General features: G+C 41.7%; 2 protein-coding genes across 6 annotated transcripts in view; one reads left to right on the top strand and one right to left on the bottom strand.

Annotated features, from left to right (window-relative positions):
- RFX7 (regulatory factor X7) overlaps positions 1 to 9,067 on the bottom strand; it is a 168,983-nt gene extending 159,916 nt beyond the window's left edge. For 2 of the 4 annotated variants that reach the window (XR_016392099.1, XR_016392100.1), the window contains exon 1: positions 8,350 to 8,572. Coding sequence is in view for 2 of the 4 variants with exons in the window: in XM_022579565.3 (XP_022435273.2) it covers positions 8,350 to 8,510 (161 nt within the window). In the remaining 2 variants the exon portion in view is untranslated. Of the gene's footprint in view, positions 1 to 8,349; positions 8,573 to 8,675 lie in introns of those variants that run through there. The other 2 variants (XM_022579565.3, XM_022579564.3) reach the window with 2 other exon arrangements.
- A 203-nt stretch (positions 9,068 to 9,270) lies between these two features.
- The window catches only part of TEX9 (testis expressed 9), a 234,289-nt gene continuing 224,457 nt past the window's right edge, over positions 9,271 to 19,102 (top strand). Inside the window, exon 1 of one of the 2 annotated variants that reach the window (XM_089907172.1) lies at positions 9,271 to 9,497. The gene's annotated coding sequence lies outside the window, so the exon portion shown is untranslated. The remainder of the gene's footprint in view (positions 9,498 to 19,102) is intronic. The other variant, XM_030761665.2, reaches the window with a different exon arrangement.

The raw sequence follows: 19,102 nt of genomic DNA, 5'->3' as shown, positions 1-19,102 counted from the left end.
ATCACTCACTGAGTCGATTCAGGGTACACAGTCCCCTGCCAAGACTGCTATTGGAGCAGTTCTGGTTCCCTGCCCCAGCTCCACCCACCCTCGTCCTTTTCTTCTCTATTATTACTTTATATTATTGCTTCCACCTCTGTGCATTAAAATTTAGATGAGAGGATTGTGATTGGTGAAAACCCCACTCCTCAGTCAAGCAAACTTTGTCCTAAGCTATTTTCCTCTAATTAGTCTCATTACTGGCAAGGCTTACTGTCATCCACAACTCTGAATCTAATTCCTGATAGTGGGAATAAAGACCTCCCAGTAAGCAAACTGTTAAATGTATCTGGATCAATAGCCCATCCCTTGATTTTTTGCTAAGGCCATGATCCTGAATTTTGCCAATAAACTATTTTGTCCTCACTGAATCTTTCTCTCATCTAATTCGGTATTTGTTTATACCATTGATTACACCATCATTGCATGTAACAAAACCTTACTTTTGTTAAATTCAATTATGTTGCATACAACTACACACAGAGGGTGAATGTAAGGTAGAGCTAGTGTCATATTGCTTTTTAATCTTTCTATGCCTGTATGCAGTAGACATTAAAATAAATGTGCACTGAATTCAGTTTTCTTTGACCACTTGATTCCATAAATGCAGGATTAGTTGTTGACCTTCTCACTTCTTTGGAACTTGTATGTACAGAATTTGCCCAAACAAAGCTTGCTAATATCTTCTACTGCAGAAAAAGGGATCATGCATTTAGTAATTTGACAGTTAATTTTTTGATCATAGATTGCTTATACACAAATGCAGTTAATAAATCTAATGAATGCAATCAAATTAGGGAAATAATTCACTTACATTAACTGAAGCATCTTGTTCAAATACATTTACCAACCTCCCAGAAGCACCAGCTTTGCTCCAAGCAAGAAGCACCAACTTTGCTCCAAGCAAGATATCACTGAAGTGACCCTCTTATCCAATTACATTTTAAAAATTTCATGTATACTGCAAAAACAATGGCAAATTCTTGCCTCTCCCATATACAAATAATATTTTACTGTCATATTGTAAACTACTTATTATGCAGTGATTGCTTTGTTTCAGGTATATTCGGTCTCTGAATTCCTATAAACCTTACATATTGGAAAATGAGAATGTTTCATTTAAATTCAGTAAAAATTCACTAAAATGGATTCATCTCAGGTAAGGCCAGTCTAAATTAATGAAAAAAACTAATTTATACACTTTAGATCATTGTTCCTTAGAAGTTGGGAGAAGTTTCATGGAAGCAGTAGCACATGAGTTGGATCTTAAAGTTAGACACTTACATCAACAGAAAAAAGAGAAGGGTTTTTAAGGTAGCAGGTAAAAAGACCAGCACAGGCATAAGCAGAGAAACAAGATAATGAAAGCAAAGAAAAAGGGTTATGGATAATACAAACTGAAGTAGCCAATTAATACAGTAATCCCGTTCCCATCTTGAAGCTACTTAGCAGCAAAAGATCATTAAAATAGGAAAGCCACAGAAAAATAAAAACACAAGAAAAGAATGAAAAACACAAACCTAAGTGCTCTACATGCTTGGTTTGTATCTTAAAATTAGGAATCACAGATGGCAACCCCAAAGCTCTAGGGACTCATCCTCCAAGATAACCAATAGTTCTGATGCTTTACCTATAACACAGCTCAAATTCTAAAAATCACGGATTTCAGAAAGAAAAGGGGAGGTAAATATAGGGCATACGTACCATCACTTCCTATTCCCATGCCCTTGGTAGGCATCACTCATTAATCAGACTTGTGGCATGCAAGTTCAAGTCCATTTGAATCCTGTGTTGAAATGAGTGTAAAGGTATCCTTTGCTATCTGAACCCTTCCTATCCAAACCCAGACCACCACAAACAGGTTCAGGAATTTTTTTTTTTTTTTTTAAGATAAAGCTATTTGGAGGAGATGGTATTTCCCACCATATGTACTCTTGCTTCCCCAAATTCCAAAACATAACAGATTCGGAACCTGTCACTCCGACCTCTCACTCTTCAAATTAAGAAACCAAATAGGGTACAAATAGCAAGGAATACACTTGTATGTTTTCAGTTTGTTCTGCAATACAAAACCTCACCTCCCACACATTCTTGTAATATATATAGGAGCTCCTGTAATAGATGCCTGATAGAGGTATTGTGCATAATTAACCAAACCTCATTGTTTTCTATTTCCTCTTATGAATAGGAAGTACACAGTCCATGACACAGAAAAAAAGTAAACGTCTCAAGAAAGAAAAATTAAATCATGTTTTAAAGTTTTTATTCATGTGGGTTAAGGTTAAGCGTTAACTACGTTAATCTCATAGTCAGCAATCAAGTGCATTAAGGTTTCAGAGCTTATTGTTCCTTGTTTATTATCCTGCCCAGGGCAGAAAGAGTCTTCCTCTTATTGGCCCATGTTACTCTTCTTTAACCTGAACTTTTAGAACCTCAAGGAAGCAGAAAAGAAAGCAACTAAAAAGACCAAATGCAGGAGGCTTCCCTGGTGGCGCAGTGGTTGAGAGTCCGCCTGCCGATGCAGCGGACACGGGTTCGTGCCCTGGTCCGGGAAGATCCCACATGCCGCGGAGCGACTGGGCCCGTGAGCCATGGCCGCTGAGCCTGCGCATCCGGAGCCTGTGCTCCGCAACGGGAGAGGCCACAACAGTGAAAGGCCCGCGTACCACAAAAAAAAAAAAAAAAAAAAGTCTACCCTTGATGAATAAAGTGGTGAAGCTCAACTCAACACTCAATTTTCTGAAAAGAATACACACCTTTCTTATTTACATAACCAAATTTACAATATAACACTCTCTACTGCCTTAAAATATTATATTATTACTACAGGAGAAAAGTTCCTATGTGACATGCTCTTAAGTATTGAGCACCTCTTCATAAACAAAACAATCACACAAATAACCCCCCTAGTGCAATCTCTCAACTAGCAACTAGTAAACTCCCCAACACCAGGGAGCACTACATAGTCTCACATATTTTTGCATAATCAACAACAGCTCTTAGAATACATTAAATGTAATACATGCTCAATAAATATTTGCAGACTGAATCTCACGTAACAGAACTCTTGCACAATAAGTGAATTACACCTTCAGGTAGTTCTCCTGGGCTAGCACTCAAGGAAACACTGACAAAACCTAACAATCCGTCCATTGAAAATGTTCTGCTGATTGCTGATTAATTAAATGTTAGTCTTTCACTGTACTTATGGTCTGCTTTATTATTGCTGTCAATATTAATTTAGTAAAAGAGCCATAGAAATTTAAGCTAAAGGAACTTGCAGGGTCATCTAGTATAAACCTTTCATTTTGTAGACAAGGAAACGAAGGGGTCTACTTTTCCCATGCTTTGGCACTTGTCACCGCATTCCCTGGTCCTCTAACTGAATGAAAGAGACGTTTTATTGCACATTTTTGCTTAGGTTACTATTACATGTGAATGGGCATTCCTCAAATGCCAGTCTCTAGAACAGTACTTTGTATACAGCAGGTACTCAGGTGAGTACTTAAACACTGTTCTTGCTTAAAGTGTTGAAATCTGAGTGAACAATGCTCATTTTCATTTGTACAGTTTTAGTGTGTAACATTTTTCTAATATAAAAAGTGATTTGACTTAAGTTTTTATTTAAAGCGTCTTTCATAACAAATAAGACACTTCTGCCTTTCCTACCACTGTGAAGTTCATTCCCCCCAATAATACCAAAAACTAACAGTGACACAGAAACCAAATCAGTTCTGCACATTACATCATTCAAGACACCTCCCAATGGGGAGAGCAAACTGGTCAATAATTTATACACACACATAATCAGTACCTAAGTTAAACGAGGCCATAAAGTTGAGGGGTTTGAAACTGCCTAACTTGCCTATCTGAGCAATAGGGAAGACAATTTCATCAGTTTCTGATAATAGAGGAGAACAAGGAATTGCCTTCTTTCTGGAATCAGAAACACTTAGTGCTAGGAGGCACCATCACAGCTGGCCTCAATACAGACAAGCTAAAAGGACCCTAAGTCTTTAGTGTGCTTGGTATGGAGGATAGGTTGAACTCGGTAGGTGACATGTCAAACAACTAATCAAAATGTTTAAAAGCCAGCTGATGTACTAGTCAGTCTCTAATTTTAAAGCAAAATGAAAATCTTGGGCTTATGGTTAAAGTAAACTCTAAAGTCATGAGCTTTATAGCAAATGTTTCCCCCTGAAGTTGAAGAAACAATAACTATTCCTTAGAGCTAAAAATTGCCTGTCCCAGAGCCAAGAACAAAACTGAACTACTGAGTTCTACGACAGGGGACAGAAATCAGAACAAATATGGCGCTAATAAGAAAAACGTATGGATCGCCGTACTTTGCTCACTGCAACTAAGAAATAAGAGTAAAACAAAATTGCTCAATTTGGGTTTAAATTCTAAATCTAAAATGTACCAGATTCAGACCTCTGTATGGCTTACAGGATTAAATAAAGACAAGGCACTATAGCCACAGCACTGCTCCCAGGATCTGACAATGAATCAGAGGAATCCTATAGCTTCCCTGTCACTCAATTTATCTCTTTCCATAAAGTGTGTAGAATAATGACACATCATATAGAACTGTTTTAAAAAAATGGTTTTTAAGGTCTTACTTGCAAATAGTTACATAAATAAAAATAATAACTGATAATAATGAATTCTTTTAAGAATCCTTGAATTTGTTTATTGAGTAAATACAGTATTAGAACATTTTCTACAATGAAACATCATGATTTCTTTTGAATTTATAGGTAAATGTTTGTCGTCTACGTGACAGTCTAATTCAAAATATGCTAATCACTCCCAAACATGCAGGTATGATTATTCTTAAACATAACTAATCACAAACAGGCAGAGCGATTTCAAATGCAATTTTTCCACAGTAATTTTATTCTATCAGAGTTTCAGGAAAAACTGCTTTAAAAAGGAAAAGAAAAGCACTTAAATTCTTTTGGTCTAAATTAAATACAAACATTCTTTTTTTTTTAAACTGTGAAGACACTGGGAGATAAGAGGAAGGAAAAACTTGCTTCAGTATTCTTTTTTTAGGTAACCAAAAAGGGGTGCAATGTAAGTTAAAGAAGTTTGCAGTGAGGTTAGATTGTGGCTTTGTTTTAGGTTGCCAGTATGAGTTTTTATTTAGAAAAAATGCATGAGTTACTAGCTTTCCTTTTTTAATGAAAAGTTTATATCAGAATTCTATTATTTTCTATTTACTTACAAAATATAAATACTATGTTATAGCATATTCAGTATTAAAACACACCTCTGCAAATAAATCTCCTTTCAAGTGAGTTGTGTAAGTGATCTGGACCTCTGTCTATGGAGTGGGAATAAGGGAGAGCAAGAAAGGTACAGGCTCGTTACATTGGACTTAAGCTGAAGATACCCGTAAATATATTACACAAATACTACAAGACTATCAAGTTATCAAGTTAGTAACTTTATTTTGTAGAACTATCTTAAAAATACATTATATTTCCAATTCTTAAGAAATCTGGTTTCTGATGTTAATCATTAAGTACCATGATTTCAACTCTGAATACTTAATATTTTTTCCAAAGACTCATTTTTAATGCTTGAAATAACCATGGTCATACTTTTATCTAACAGTATTTTAGTTTACTAAACAGAATAGATTAATTATGAACTGAGATAATAAATAATTCATTATCCAGCTAAAGGCCTACATCACATACTGTATATGTGTAAAATAGGAGGACAAGTTCAGACTTGTCTGTGACCTGCAAGTCCAATAATTTAGAAACTATGATCAACCTAAATGCAAAACCCTTTTGATAATTATTAAATGCCACATTTGTTTAATGCAATTTTAAATTCTCATTAGTAATGATACCAAAGGTTGATATAGGATGTACTACAAAACTGATAATCTTTCAGAACATTATCAAGTGATAAAATTGGTAAAAAGATATTGTTGCTTCAAAAAAATGTGAAAAGAGATACCTAAAGAACTGCACTCTTACCTATTAAAAGTCATTTTAATTTTATACACATACACACACTATTTCTTAGGAAGAGATTGTGGTGAAGGAGATCTTACTTTCTAATGTCTTTATTTTATATAGTCACTTGATGAATAACATAAATCCAGTCTTGCGGAGCAGCGGCTATGAGTCTATATATTACATAGAGCCACTAACGTTGTTTATGATCCACAAACGTTGTTTATTCTAAAGTTTTAAATATAAAGAAATAATTTTTGCAAATAGGATTTCTAAAGCTTAAAATTAAATGCTACTAATTGTGCCAGTACAATTTTAAAATGAAGCTATAAAATTGTACATTTGGGGATTAAGGTGTTTGTTGTCAGTTTTTCTTTTCAGAGCAAGTACCAAAAACTGAAGCACACTGTACTTCAGAAGTTTTTCTTACATTAAAATCAGCGCGGTTAAGTTGTAATGGATGTGTAAATATAAATTATCAATTAAAGAATAATTAAATCACATGATTTACCAAAAAGAGCACCACTCCACTATCATTATCATTCAAACACTTCAGTCCACTGCCTATACAACTTATTCATATTTTAAAAATATAAGGTGAAGGTTCCTTTCCTCTACTGTTCTCATAATAAATTAAAACATATACTTACTAATTCAACTTTCAAAATTTGTCTTTCTTAAAAGATTTTAGTCCTTTAACTTGGATGTCCCTTACCTGAATGTAAAAACCAACGTGCTCAATTCAGATTTCAGAGACACTAGTTACATCAAGTTAATAGGGGGGAAAAAAAACCTGGTTTCTGGAAACCTTGATGGTAAGGAGATTAAGCATCTCTTCCTTTAAATTACAGCTTTAAAAGAGGGTAGGGCATCCTTCGAAGAATAAAGCCTTCTCTCTCTCTCTCTCTCTCTCACACGCGCACACACACAAGGCAATCCTATTGATCTGACCTATTCAAACTGTCACAGCAGGACTATTGTTAACCCTAAAAAATTCTCCTTTAAAATATTTAAACTTCATTTTAAAATTAAAACTGAAAGCAAGATACTCAGCTGCCAACTACTGTGTAGTATGAAACTATTAAAGCCTGCACTGACCTACTTCATATTATCATCATGACAATATGGATGTATGCCAAGAAAATAATGAAATTACTATATAACAAACTAATTTTCTATTCAAAAATTGTCACTGTTTTTAAATGTGTAAATATTGTACTGCAAGGCCAGTTGTTTTATACTTTTTAAGTTGCAATATAAAAAAAGGAGTTTTGATATTTCAGTAATCATATTCAATGATGAACATGCAAGATCTCATTTTTAAAATCAGAGCTTTTTTAAACACCACATTTAATTCTATTTTTAAACTTCTATTAAAAGCAGTCTCTTAGACTAAACTCCAAATAATGCTTTCCATTTTTAAAATAGCACTACACTTTTTAAAACATGTCAGTTAATGAAGAACCCTACAAAAATAATGCAAGTTCATGTTCAAAGAATATTTGCAATGGCTCTAACAGAGGACAGACTTAAGTCAGTGTATTTAATTACTAAAAGACTGCTACCAGTCTTTCAGAGTTTAATCTAATGTTGAAATATTGGAAATTCTCATACAAGAAAGTATAGGAATAGCAAAGGATATTTCATCCATGGTTTTTAAAAAAAGACACACAGAATGGCAACACATTTATTTTAAATTAAACACATCCTTTTAAATTAGAAAATCACTTTGCTGTGTAAACTACCACCTTAAAATATCTCATACTAAAGAAACCCTCTCTTCACAATCAATGCAAAGATTAAGATCCCTGGAAGAGAATTTTAATCTCAGAATAAAGAAGGCAAAAACATCCAGAAACAGCAGCTAAACCAACTGAAAGGAAGAGACACATTAGGTTTTGTGCTGCATATTAATATTCTTACGCACAGTGTCTGTTTGGTGAAAATTCACAATACACTTCTTCCTCCCAGTATGACTGCAAAAAGGAGTAAACACATTTTACATTCCTCAGTCCCAAATTCATGCTACCATCATGCACCATGACTTAATTTCGACCCGTATTTCTCTTACACATAAGTGAAAAACATAAATGACCTGTTTCTGCACTCGAAATTGAGGAGGGGGCAAAAGCATTTTTTGGCTCCGGAGCCCGGGAGCTGATGCAAAGTCCCCACACCTCCAGAGGTCCTATGAATATGCACCCGACTTTGTGGAGACCCCCATTCAATGAATGCATCAGCCTCCTCCTCGGCTCCCTTGCCCGCCGCCCCCCACCCGCTTTGCAGCAGAAATGTGCCTGGGCTTTTTTACCCCAGCGATGGAGGATCCTCTTACCAGATGGAGTTCTTGATCCTGTGTTGCAGCGCACTGGCCTCTGTCCCTGGCAGCCCGGGCACAAGGGCTGGCAGAGCCACCCCCGAGTTGGGGGCGCTGGGGGGAGGCTGCTGATGGGCATCAGGCTGCTGTGGTGGCGGCTGTTGTTGTTCCTCTGCCATCGCTGCTGGAGGGGGGGGAGGGAGGGAGGGAAGATGGGGGCGCGGGGAAGGGTGAGGGAAGAGACGGGGAGGGGAGGACGTCGGGGGAGAGGGGGAGGGGGGAGGGGAACAGGAGGAGGAGGACGAGGAGGAGGAGGAAGGAAGCTGGATAAGCTAGGCCTTTACCCCAGGGCTCGAGTGAGTCGCTTTCGCCTGCCGCCTGGGGGACATCACCGGGGAGACCGAGCGGCTCCTTACGGCCGGGGCGCTTCACCGCGGGAGAGGCATGGCGGCGCCCCTCAGCCCCCCGCCGCCGCCGCCGCCGCCTCCTCCCGTCAGCGGCCGGGGCTTGGGGGGGTGAGGAGGGGGCGTCTGAACACGAGGTGGGGGGGCAGGGCTCCCCCAAATCCAAGGAGAACGGTTGCTCAGGGACCTGACGGCCTGGCCTTCCTATCTTGCCCCCGGGGCTTTCTACTCCGGCAGCCCCGCGCTGCTGCAGCCCCAGGCTCGGCTCCACGCCACTCCCCACGCCGCCGCCGCCGCCGCGGCCACCGCTGCCCTGCCAGCCCCGGAGGCAGCCCAGTGCGCGCAGCCGCACTGCGGCCCGGCGCAGACGGCAAAACACCTACCGCTCGGCCGCGGCGGGGGGGCGGGGGGGCGTGGACCAGTGTGTGCGGGATACGCGCGCGGGCGCGGGGGGCCGCACGGGCGCGGAGGGCGGGCGCGGGCCAGCTGGGCCCGGAACGTGAGCCGCCGGGGCCGAGGAGGGGACTGGCCGAGCTGGTGGAGGAGAGCAGGAAAACGTGGGGGGAGGTGCTGGCGAGAGAAAGAGAACTTGCGTGAGGAGGAGGAGGAGAAACCAAATTTAACATTTGGCGTGGAAATGGGATTTTTTTTTTTTTTTTGCATCCTCCAAGCAAGTAAAGTGAAATCAATCAACATTATCCTCCCTCCCCTCGGCAAGCGAGGATTACTTTCTCCTTGGGTAAAGGAAGAGAACTGAAGCAGGTAAGAGCATAAGCTGACTTTTCAGAAGCCCCCAAAGAAGAACACCCGTTGGAATTAACCACCCTTTAGGTCATTTAGTCTTGAACGGAAATCGCAAGGCAGGAGCTGGGTTGAGTGCTCCTCGGTCGGGCATTCAAAGCCCTCCAAATCTGGCCCCACTTTAGCTATCCAATCATAGCTGCCTCCATCCCCGTGCAAGAACTCCCGGCTCCAATCAGTGAAGTCTCCATGCCATTCTCAATGCGCCGCAGACTCATTCTTCCTTCGTGCCTTTGCTCGTGCTCTTCCTCTCACCTCCCTCCCCACCCCACCCCCTTTCCTGGATTGCCCTCCCTCCTCCTCTATACCGCTCTCCAGCCAACCCAGGCTCTCAGGCACAGCTCAAGTCGCGGCTTGTCAGGGTCCCTGGCAGCCAAGGCCCCTGCCTGCCTCGGAAAGAAACGCGTGTAGTTCTCACAACATGGAGGCTCAGGCTCCAGCCAGAAGCTCCTTCCTTCGGAGCCAGTTGAACCCCTGGACGTACTCTCTGCCCGCTACCACGCTACTCATCCTTAAGAGCTAGTTTTGCCCACCAAGAGTAAGACTCCCTGCCAGAAACATGCAAGTCCCCTTTAAGAGCAGAAGAATTGGCTTTTCCTGGTGGGGCTGATCAAGGAGGCCTAAACTGCCTGGGTGTAGAAGACTACAGCCAAGGCCTCTGGCACCAGACGGAACAGCTGCTCAGCTCACACTGACCTTTCTATGGGCCTGTGGGTGTTATGAGCTATTCTGCTTTAACTTTTCTGACAGTTTCTATCAGGTTTCTACCTGTCAGATTCTCTGGCCACTTTCCTGCAGTGCTTGGACTTTGGGCAGTGAGTCCCTGCCACCTTTTAGACTCCTCCTGGGTGGGGAATCTGATTGGCTTGGGTTTCTTGGCCTTTGGAGTTCTAGGTTCCCTGCCTTGGCCTGGAACCTTTTTGCTTTTGCACCACTGTGCCCTCAGGCCTGACTCACAGAATCCACTCCCAGCTTCACCCTGAGTGCTTGCACATGGTGGGAGCAGGAGGAGTAGGAGGGAGGAAGGACACCTGCGTGCAAGACAGCTCCTCCATGAGGATTCGAAGCCCCTTGGATTCCTTTGCACCCTGAAACCCACCGCACTGACTCTGCCACACAAGCCCCCTTTTCCATAACTTAGGGTCACTATTAGCTTAGCCATTTTTAGAAAATATTAGTTGTTTATGAATTCATTTTGCTTATGGACCCTTATGTTCTATGTAAAAACAGGCTTTTTTTCTGTACCAAATTGATAGACGTGCTGTGCACTAGACAGAAGCTTTGAAGAATGAAAATGGCTGATGTTTGCTGAGCACTTTTTACTGTGCAAGACCGACCTAGCACTTTCCATATATTGTCATCCCCAAATTGTATAATGTAGTACTAGTCTCCCTATTTTACAGACGAACCAGAAGCTTAGCGAGGTTAACATTCTTAAAGTGACCCAAATAGTAAATGAGGGAGCCAGGATTTGAATCCTGAAGTCTAATGCCAGAGCTTACAAGCCTTGGTGAAAATGAAGTTATACTGAAAAATCTTGAATGCATATCTAAGCTGTATATCCATGGGGAAGATGGAGGGAGTAAAAAGGCATTGGGGAAAGTTGCAAAGTCTCCCGGGTTCTAATTTTTTTACCTTGCCAAGAGAGAATGATGGCTCCACGTTGCCACACCCTGGGAGGGGGAGACCCTAGGGAGGAGGTTCATCCAAGAAGGGTAATGTATCTGAGACTGCCAAACGCCTTAAGAAAAGGAAGCTGATAACCAAGACGTTTCTTTTAAAATTTACTACCGGGTGTCACACAGGCTGACTTCCCGACTGCAATTTTTCAGTGTTTTATAGGTTCCATAAAAGAGCATGTCATCCCAGCAGCCACTAGAGGGCACAGCAGAGCCGCAACCCTGAACTGCCCTCTAGCGGCGGTGCTGACGAGAGGGCAGTGTTGAGCCTGTGGGCCCTCAAGGGCCCACGGGGGGTTGACATCTGGGACTCTTAGGTTCAACCAGCAATGAGAGGGGTCGCAGATAATGTCAGACTTAAGAGATCTTATTGCCAGAATGGACATCCTTGCAGGGAGGCTTTAAAGAGTCAGCCCCCACTGCTCACTTAAAATCTGGGAGTGGAGTGTGTGTTTTGTTACCATCTTCCGAGAGGGCGGTGAATACGGTTATACCAGTAGAAACCTAAAAGAAATCTGATGAAGTTATTCAAAATCGTGGGTGGGGACTCAAGCCAAACCCAGATACCTTGAGTAAAGGTGGCAGTGTAGCCATGGTGCTTCTGAAATTGTGTTTGCCCCCCTCTGGTTCTGAAACTCTGTACTAAGGTCCCTCAGGGACCCAGAATCAATGTGGCTGATTTCCTCAGACCTTTGGTTTGACTCAGTGAGAAGTAGCGGAAAACATTATAGTGAACATGAATTTTCAAGAGAATACACTAAATTTTGAGCTTTTGTTTCTCAACCCTGAGGAGTATAAGTCTGTTCTCCCTGGGAAAGTGTACTCCCGTGGAAAATTTTGAGAAACACTGATGTAGTGGGGAAGAAAGACTCCAGTCTGAGAGTCAGAAAACCTAGGAATTCAAACCCTCTGTTCTCATCTCTATAAAAATGAAAATCATGACCTATCTCACAGGGTTATTGTGAGAAACACATAAGGTGATACCTAAACCAGGGAAATGCTGTACACAGAGAAAGACAATCTATAAGGTGGATCGTGAGTACCTTGAAGCCTTATTTTATCTTAGTGATCCCGGGACACAATTCCTTACTCCTGGGTGTTCATATTTGTTGAACTGAGTAGTTACCTAACCTGAATTTTCTTAGCCCAGTACATTATACCATCTTGCTCTCTTATGTCTAAACTTTGTCTCCTTTATGAAACTACAGGAGTACATATGTTTATGTACATATGTTTATCACACATTTATTATACCCCATACATAAGAGTGTCAGGCATTGAAAATATAAATAAATAGATAGGTAAGACCTGGTCCTAACTTGAAGTAGTTTACATTCTGGGGAGAAGAGAGACCTATTAATATATATTAGTTACACAAGGTGATGAGTATAGTGGAGGGAGGGATTGGTCCTGCTCAAGGTAAAAGAGCTTTTGGAGAAGGCCTCTTGGCTATCATTTGAATGGGGTCTCATCGGGTGAATAGAAGTTCAACAGGCAGTACACTGAGGGAAGATGTTTTCAGGTCAAGGAGCCGCATGAACACTGGTGTGAAGCCATGAAAGTGCACATGAGATGAGTGCATAATGCAGAACCCAGTGTTAGCTCTGTGCTCAGATCCTTAATGGAGTGTATAGGGGAGGGAAAGGAGGGGAGGGAGACACAGCCCATTTTACTAAATGTTACTCTGTGTTAGTTACGATTGTTCTGACAAAATGAGGCCTCAAATAGGCTCATCATTGGTTAATACTGGTTAAGTGCTTAAAGTGTACATTTAATTTCCACCAAGTATGGTGGTTTACAGATGTGGAAAAGATCAGGTTCTACCCTCTTTTCCTTTCCCTCTTAAAAACAAAGGATTCCCTCATCCTTTTTTCCTTTATCATTACTTTCTCTGCCTTCTTCCATTGCAAACTTTTCCCTCTAGCAGCTGAAAGTGGAATATGTAATTATCTACATGTTATTATTTAAGGGAACAGGGAAGGAAGGCTTTCCATCTCCAAAAAAACTTTCTGTGTATCAGAAAGTAATGATTAATTTCTTTGGACTAAGCTCTTGTCTTTCAAAATGCATGTAGTACAAGGGGAGCTGATGTATCAAGTTCCAGTGCTGTAATGTAATTGAGTTTTCAGTCTTTTACTAGCATTAGAGGGAGGGAGGTGAGGGCAGTCAGGGGAAAGACAACAAAGAGGAAGCAAGATTACAGAAGAGGGAGGTTGGAAGGCTCAAAACCAAGTGCATATTGGCAAATTTGGTTAAATTTTCTCCACGCCATACTTACTAATGTTAGCATGATGTGAAAATATGATTTCTCCTGTTAGAGCGCAAATATTCTATTATGTCATCAAAACAATGGTTTGTTAAGGGGAAGTAGCCTAACTATTCAAATACTGGGTAAGGCAGCAAGGTGTTAACAACCCTGTCACTACCTGGCTATGTGACCCTATCTATACCAGTCATTCTGTCAGGTCCCTTTACTTACTCCTAAGGATTATTGGGATAAAGTTCTCGTAATGTACTTGGCTCTTCAAGTGAAAGGTATTATGAAAATGAATGCCAGATACTGCTTTGATTTCATTTAGAAATTTTCCACTGTTGTTACAATACACGTTTATGTTGTGACCTGCATTCTCTTTTTATGAAAGAAGGTTCAAGTTAATATCATCCGTCTGAATTTTAAAAGAAATGTTTACTTTTACTTGGGGCCAGAAAGGTCCCAAGTAGAAATTTGATATCTTGGAAATTCAGGCCAGCAGCAGCTATGAACAGAAGCCGGTAAAGGAAAAGCATATTTACCTAACCCTAAAAGTGACAGTAAAAAGACACTAGAGCCAGTCCTACAATGAGGAGGTCAGCACGGGTGCAGTCTGAACTGGTAGAGCCTAGTCAGTAATCCACAAACTCATCACTCCTCAGTTCAAGACACATTTAAGTCCCTCTTACATACTAATTATTATGCTGAAACTACAGAAAGATTTAAAAATAAGTGGTAAGGGACTTCCCTGGTGGACCAGTGTGTAAGACTCTGTGCTCCCAATGCAGGGTCCTGGGTTCGATCCCTGGTCGGGGAACTAGATCCCACATGCGTGCCGCAACTAAGAATCCGCATGCCACAACTAAGAAGTTCGCGTGCCGCAACTAAAGAGCCCACATGCCTCAACAAAGATCCTGCGTGCCACAGCTAAGACCCAGCACAGCCAAAATAAATCAATAAATCAAAAAAAAATTAAAAAAATAAGTGGTAAATACAGTATTGTTCTAATCTTCAAGAAGTTCATAATCTAATTGGAACATAGACATATCAGCCCACACATATTTTTAAACATGAAGTGAAAATGCAGGGAACAAACAAAAAAATAAGTGTGTGCCAGGATAATTTATTGAGCTATTAATTTGGTTTATGTTCCCCTTATATTTTCCCTCCTCTCCATTCCAAACATGCTTCAAGGGAGTTTTGTGCTTCTAGGCAGAAAGAAGTTTACAGGAGCTCCGTATTAGACCATTCCAGGGGGCACCACTCACATTGTAATTGAAGCCTCCTGGACCACAACTCCTTAGGATGCTGTTACCCCTGGAGTTGTGCCCAGCAATTTGCCTTCCAGGTTCCTTGCTCCTAGAGGGATTTTGCTAGGGTGTTCAAGAGGTAGGGGCATCTGGTGAGGGAAAGGAGGGAAGAGAGAGAAGGAAGGAGGGGTTGTGCGTAGGTGGAACTGTTGCAAATGAAAAAATTTCCCAAACTGGAAAAGAGTCAAAGTTCAGGGTTGCAGTAGTGGGGACACCAGCCCTGTTTCCTCGATCACCCCAAGTGATAGCCAGAACTCAGACAGATGCATGGTGACCCTATGGAGGCTGGATCGCCCTACCGCTCTTGGTCTATGAGCAGAGCTGTTGCTTGGCTTCTAGGGACCATGTATCCCTGAACAATTAAGTTGTCAAAGTCCATCTTCCCCCATTTTCTGGGCTCAACATAAATCTTCCAGACTCTAGTGCATTTCTAGGGAAGAACGGAGGGAAGCCCAGTAATAACTGGGATTGGAGTTCCTTCTACTTCAGTGGAATTAAGGCTGGGATCATTTAAGTCTGACGTGAATTTAATTTGATTTAAACACAATAAAGAAATGTGACATTTCTTGCACGCCCAAATGTGTACTTACAGCTTTAAACCTAACTAGTGGTGGATACTATATACAAAGCAGTGTTAAGCGAGATGTGTAAGGTTAAGCATCACAGTGAATGGCACAGCTAATAACTGCTGAGGGAGTTAAGAGAAAGCAAAGAGCAAATGGAGGTGGCTTCACGGAGGGCCAAAAAAAAGTAAAACAGAGGTGGCTTCACAGAGGGCTTCGGACAGAGTTGGAGTGTAAGGAAAGGGAAGAAGTTTGTGAAAGTGGGAGAGAGAATGTCAGCAAGCCAGAAGGGAAAAGCAGTGTGAACAGAAGCAGGAAAATCAGCATGACTAAAGAGACAAACAGGAGACTGGCCTAACCGGAGTGAATAGCTGATGATAAAGGTTGTGCTGGGTACCAAATTCCAAATCTCTGCTTCTGTCCTCGCTGTATAAGGCAGGGTTGTATCAGAGAACAACCAGTAGAATATATTATAAATTTCTTGTAATATTCATTATGATCACATATTTATCGCAATATTTATTGTAATTATTCTATTATAATATATAATTTAAAGGAACTGGCTTGCCTGATTGTGCGGGTTAATAGGTCCAAACTCTGTAAGGCAGGCCAGCAGGCTGACAGGCCAGAAACTCTTGGGCAGGAACAGGCGCTGCAGTTTACAGGTGGAATTTCTTCTTCCTTAGGAAAAACCTTAGTTTTGCTCTTAAGGCCTTTCACTTGATTAGATGGAGTCCACCCAGAATATCAAGGATAATCTCCTTTACTTAAAGTCCAATGATTGTAGATGTTAACCACATCTAACAGAATTCCTTCACAGCAACACGTAGGTTAGCATTTAATTGAATAACTGGTACATTAGCCTAGTCAAGTCAAGTTGACACATAAAACTAACAGTCACATTCACTACACTCTTTATGTCATCCCTCATGTATTTGAGAAGAGGAGGAAGTCTTTGGACTTTCTTCTTAGGAACCTCAGGAAAGATCCTTTCCTATGCAGTAGGCCAACTTGTGTCCTTTCCTTGGGTATATTTATTTTCTTTGCTCTTTTTTGTATATAAATATACATACTCCCAGGAACTTCCTGTTTTTCTTCATCCTTCCCTCCCACCCCCATTACCTGAAGTTGTACCAAATAAGAATTGTGGTTTGATGTTAGTATGGGTTTTTAAGAAATCTTTTGTTTTTCCTATTTATAGTGCCTCTAATGTACCTATTAGCATCATTCTCCTGAGTTGGCCAAGCTCTCAGATTTCTGCCTTCTGTAGCTACCTTCTAAAGGGCTCAGCTGATGTAAGCCTCCATCCTTGTCACTTGTAACCCTGGGTCTGTGGTTGGAACAGGGCTCAGCATCCAACATAAGGGCAACCAGTCCCCTGGATGGACAGTGACCTGTGAGCTGGCTAAATATAAGGTCTTTGCTCAAGGAAGAGGTTAGTAATTAATTAACAAATTGATTCCTTTCTTGGAGAATATGAATATGATAAAGAGAGACAGTTAGGCAGTTGGCGGTAAAAAAAAAATAAAGTAGCTAAGAGACACAAGAGAGGCAGACCTCAGAAAGCATTAGGCAGCAGCAACCAGTAGAGGGAATAAGTAAGAGGCAACTGTGAGAAGACAAGCAGAAAAGGCTTTCAGAAGATAAGATAGTTGCTTAGTAATGGTAGGAGCAATAGGCCCAGAGGTGGATAGAAACTGGGGAGATTTTTTGATGGAGCTCCAGAGTAAGAGGGCACAAATGAGGAAGAGCAGATTATTGGCCAGGCCTTGGGGAAATCCAGAATAACTGACCAGAAACCAAGGAGCAGAAAGTCTAAGTGACTTCATACAGACTTGAAGAGAGCTAGGGAACTAAAAGTCCACTTAGGTTCCAATGCAGTTCTAGCAAGTGGTTTATTTCCTCAGATCCTCAGGAGAAGGTTTCCATTGCTACCTTACTTTAGGGTGGATCTCTCTCTTCCAAAAGATTCTTACACGTGTGGTTATGGTCCTGACCATCTGAAGGGCTCAATTAAATGTCAAGAATTGCGTCCTCTTGAAAGTCTTACCTTATCCATTCCTTATCTCACCCGCACCCAGGTTGAGTTAGCTGTCCCTTTTCTGTGGTCCTTTAGGACCTCACACAGCCTTATGTCAAAGACACTATCTCATTATATGGTAATTGTAGGCTTACTTGTCAATTTCTTGTACCTACCCTCTCCACCGTTGGCTCCAAGTACTGTGAACTGTATGTGGTTAGGATGTATGTTTTTATAATTTTTTTTTTTTTTTTTTTTTTTTTTTTTGCGGTACGCGGGCCTCTCACTGCTGTGGCCTCTCCCGTTGCGGAGCACAGGCTCCGGACGCACAGGCTCAGCGACCATGGCTCACGGGCCCAGCCGCTTCGCGGCATGTGGGATCTTCCCGGACCGGGGCACGAACTCGTGTCCCCTGCATCATTAGGCGGACTCCCAACCACTGCGCCACCAGGGAAGCCCTATGTTTTTATTCTTTTCTGTATCTCCTACATATAGTACAGTCCCTACCATAAAGTAGCCAAATAATAAATGTTTGTTGAATTGAATTATTGAGTTAGAGAGAACTCCTTTTGTTTAGGCCAAGAAAAACAAAGGCAGGATGCAGGAAAAAGCAGAATGGGCTAATAAGAAAACTCAATAGCTTGTCCGTAATAATAGTGCAGGTACTAAGAATTTAGTTAATTCATACTTAAAATTCATGTCTCTGTGACTATACAAAAATTTCCCAAGCAGCCAAATATTGTCTGTTCAGCTAGACATCTGGTGCTATGATTCACCAGTTTTAAAGGTACTTTGGCCAGCCCTCTTCCTTTTTTTTGTTTTGTTTTGTTTTGTTTTATTTTTTGCGGTACGCGGGCCTCTCACTGTTGTGGCCTCTCCTGTTGCGGAGCATAGGCTCTGGACATGCAGGCCCAGTGGCCATGGCTCACGGGCCTAGCCACTCCGTGGCACGTGGGATCTTCCCGAACCGGGGCGTGAACCCGTGTCCCCTGCATCAGCAGGCGGACTCTCAACCACTGCGCCACCAGGGAAGCCCCCTCTTCCTTTTAAGTAGAAGAGTCAGCTACGTTCTCCCTTCAGCCTCCAGTTTCTCATCTGAATTCAGATCCACACTCTTGGACAGGCCAGGCTTGAGGCTCACTCTCAGGAACATCCCTTGGGCTTCGGAGCTGAGAGTCCAGGACCCAAATCCCAGCCATACCCCTTGCCACTTTTGTAGTCCCAGACAAGTCCCTCACAACTCTCTGAGCCTCAGTTTCAAAGTGGTAGAAGTGGGGAAATAGGACTCCCTTACATAGTTATGCTGAATGTTTGATGAAAAATATTTGTGAAAATACCAAGCACAATGTCTTATACTTCGTAAGAGCCAAATAAATGTGAATTTCCTGTATATTCCTGAGGAGGTGGAGAAGGGAAGGGAAGACATAGGATGATGGTGGAAGACAAGGACCTTGACAGTAACAGGGGCCCTGAAAATCAAATGGGCCAGCAGCCGAGGGACCGTGTGCCACCACTTGAAAATCTGATAAAGCACAGGCCTTGGTCATCCAAAGCCACACTGCACCTGAGGCAGCTGCCACAGGAGATTTTTTGATCAGTGTGGAAGTACATTCAAACCCTGCCAGGTTGAAATTGGGGCACAGTTGATAGTGAGATAGGCATCATTAATGGCAAGGGGAAAATTTTTGGCCTACACCAAGCAGAGAAAATTTTGAGATTCATCTAATGCTGTCTCAGAGAGTT

This window comes from Delphinapterus leucas, chromosome 2 (assembly GCF_059928025.1).
Source record: "Delphinapterus leucas isolate spDelLeu-1000000601 "Yukka" chromosome 2, BTC_Dleu_Yukka2, whole genome shotgun sequence".
In the NCBI taxonomy this organism is placed as follows: domain Eukaryota; kingdom Metazoa; phylum Chordata; class Mammalia; order Artiodactyla; family Monodontidae; genus Delphinapterus; species Delphinapterus leucas.
The sequence above is the reverse complement of the archived record's forward strand: the minus strand, read 5'-3'. Positions and strand labels throughout refer to the sequence as shown.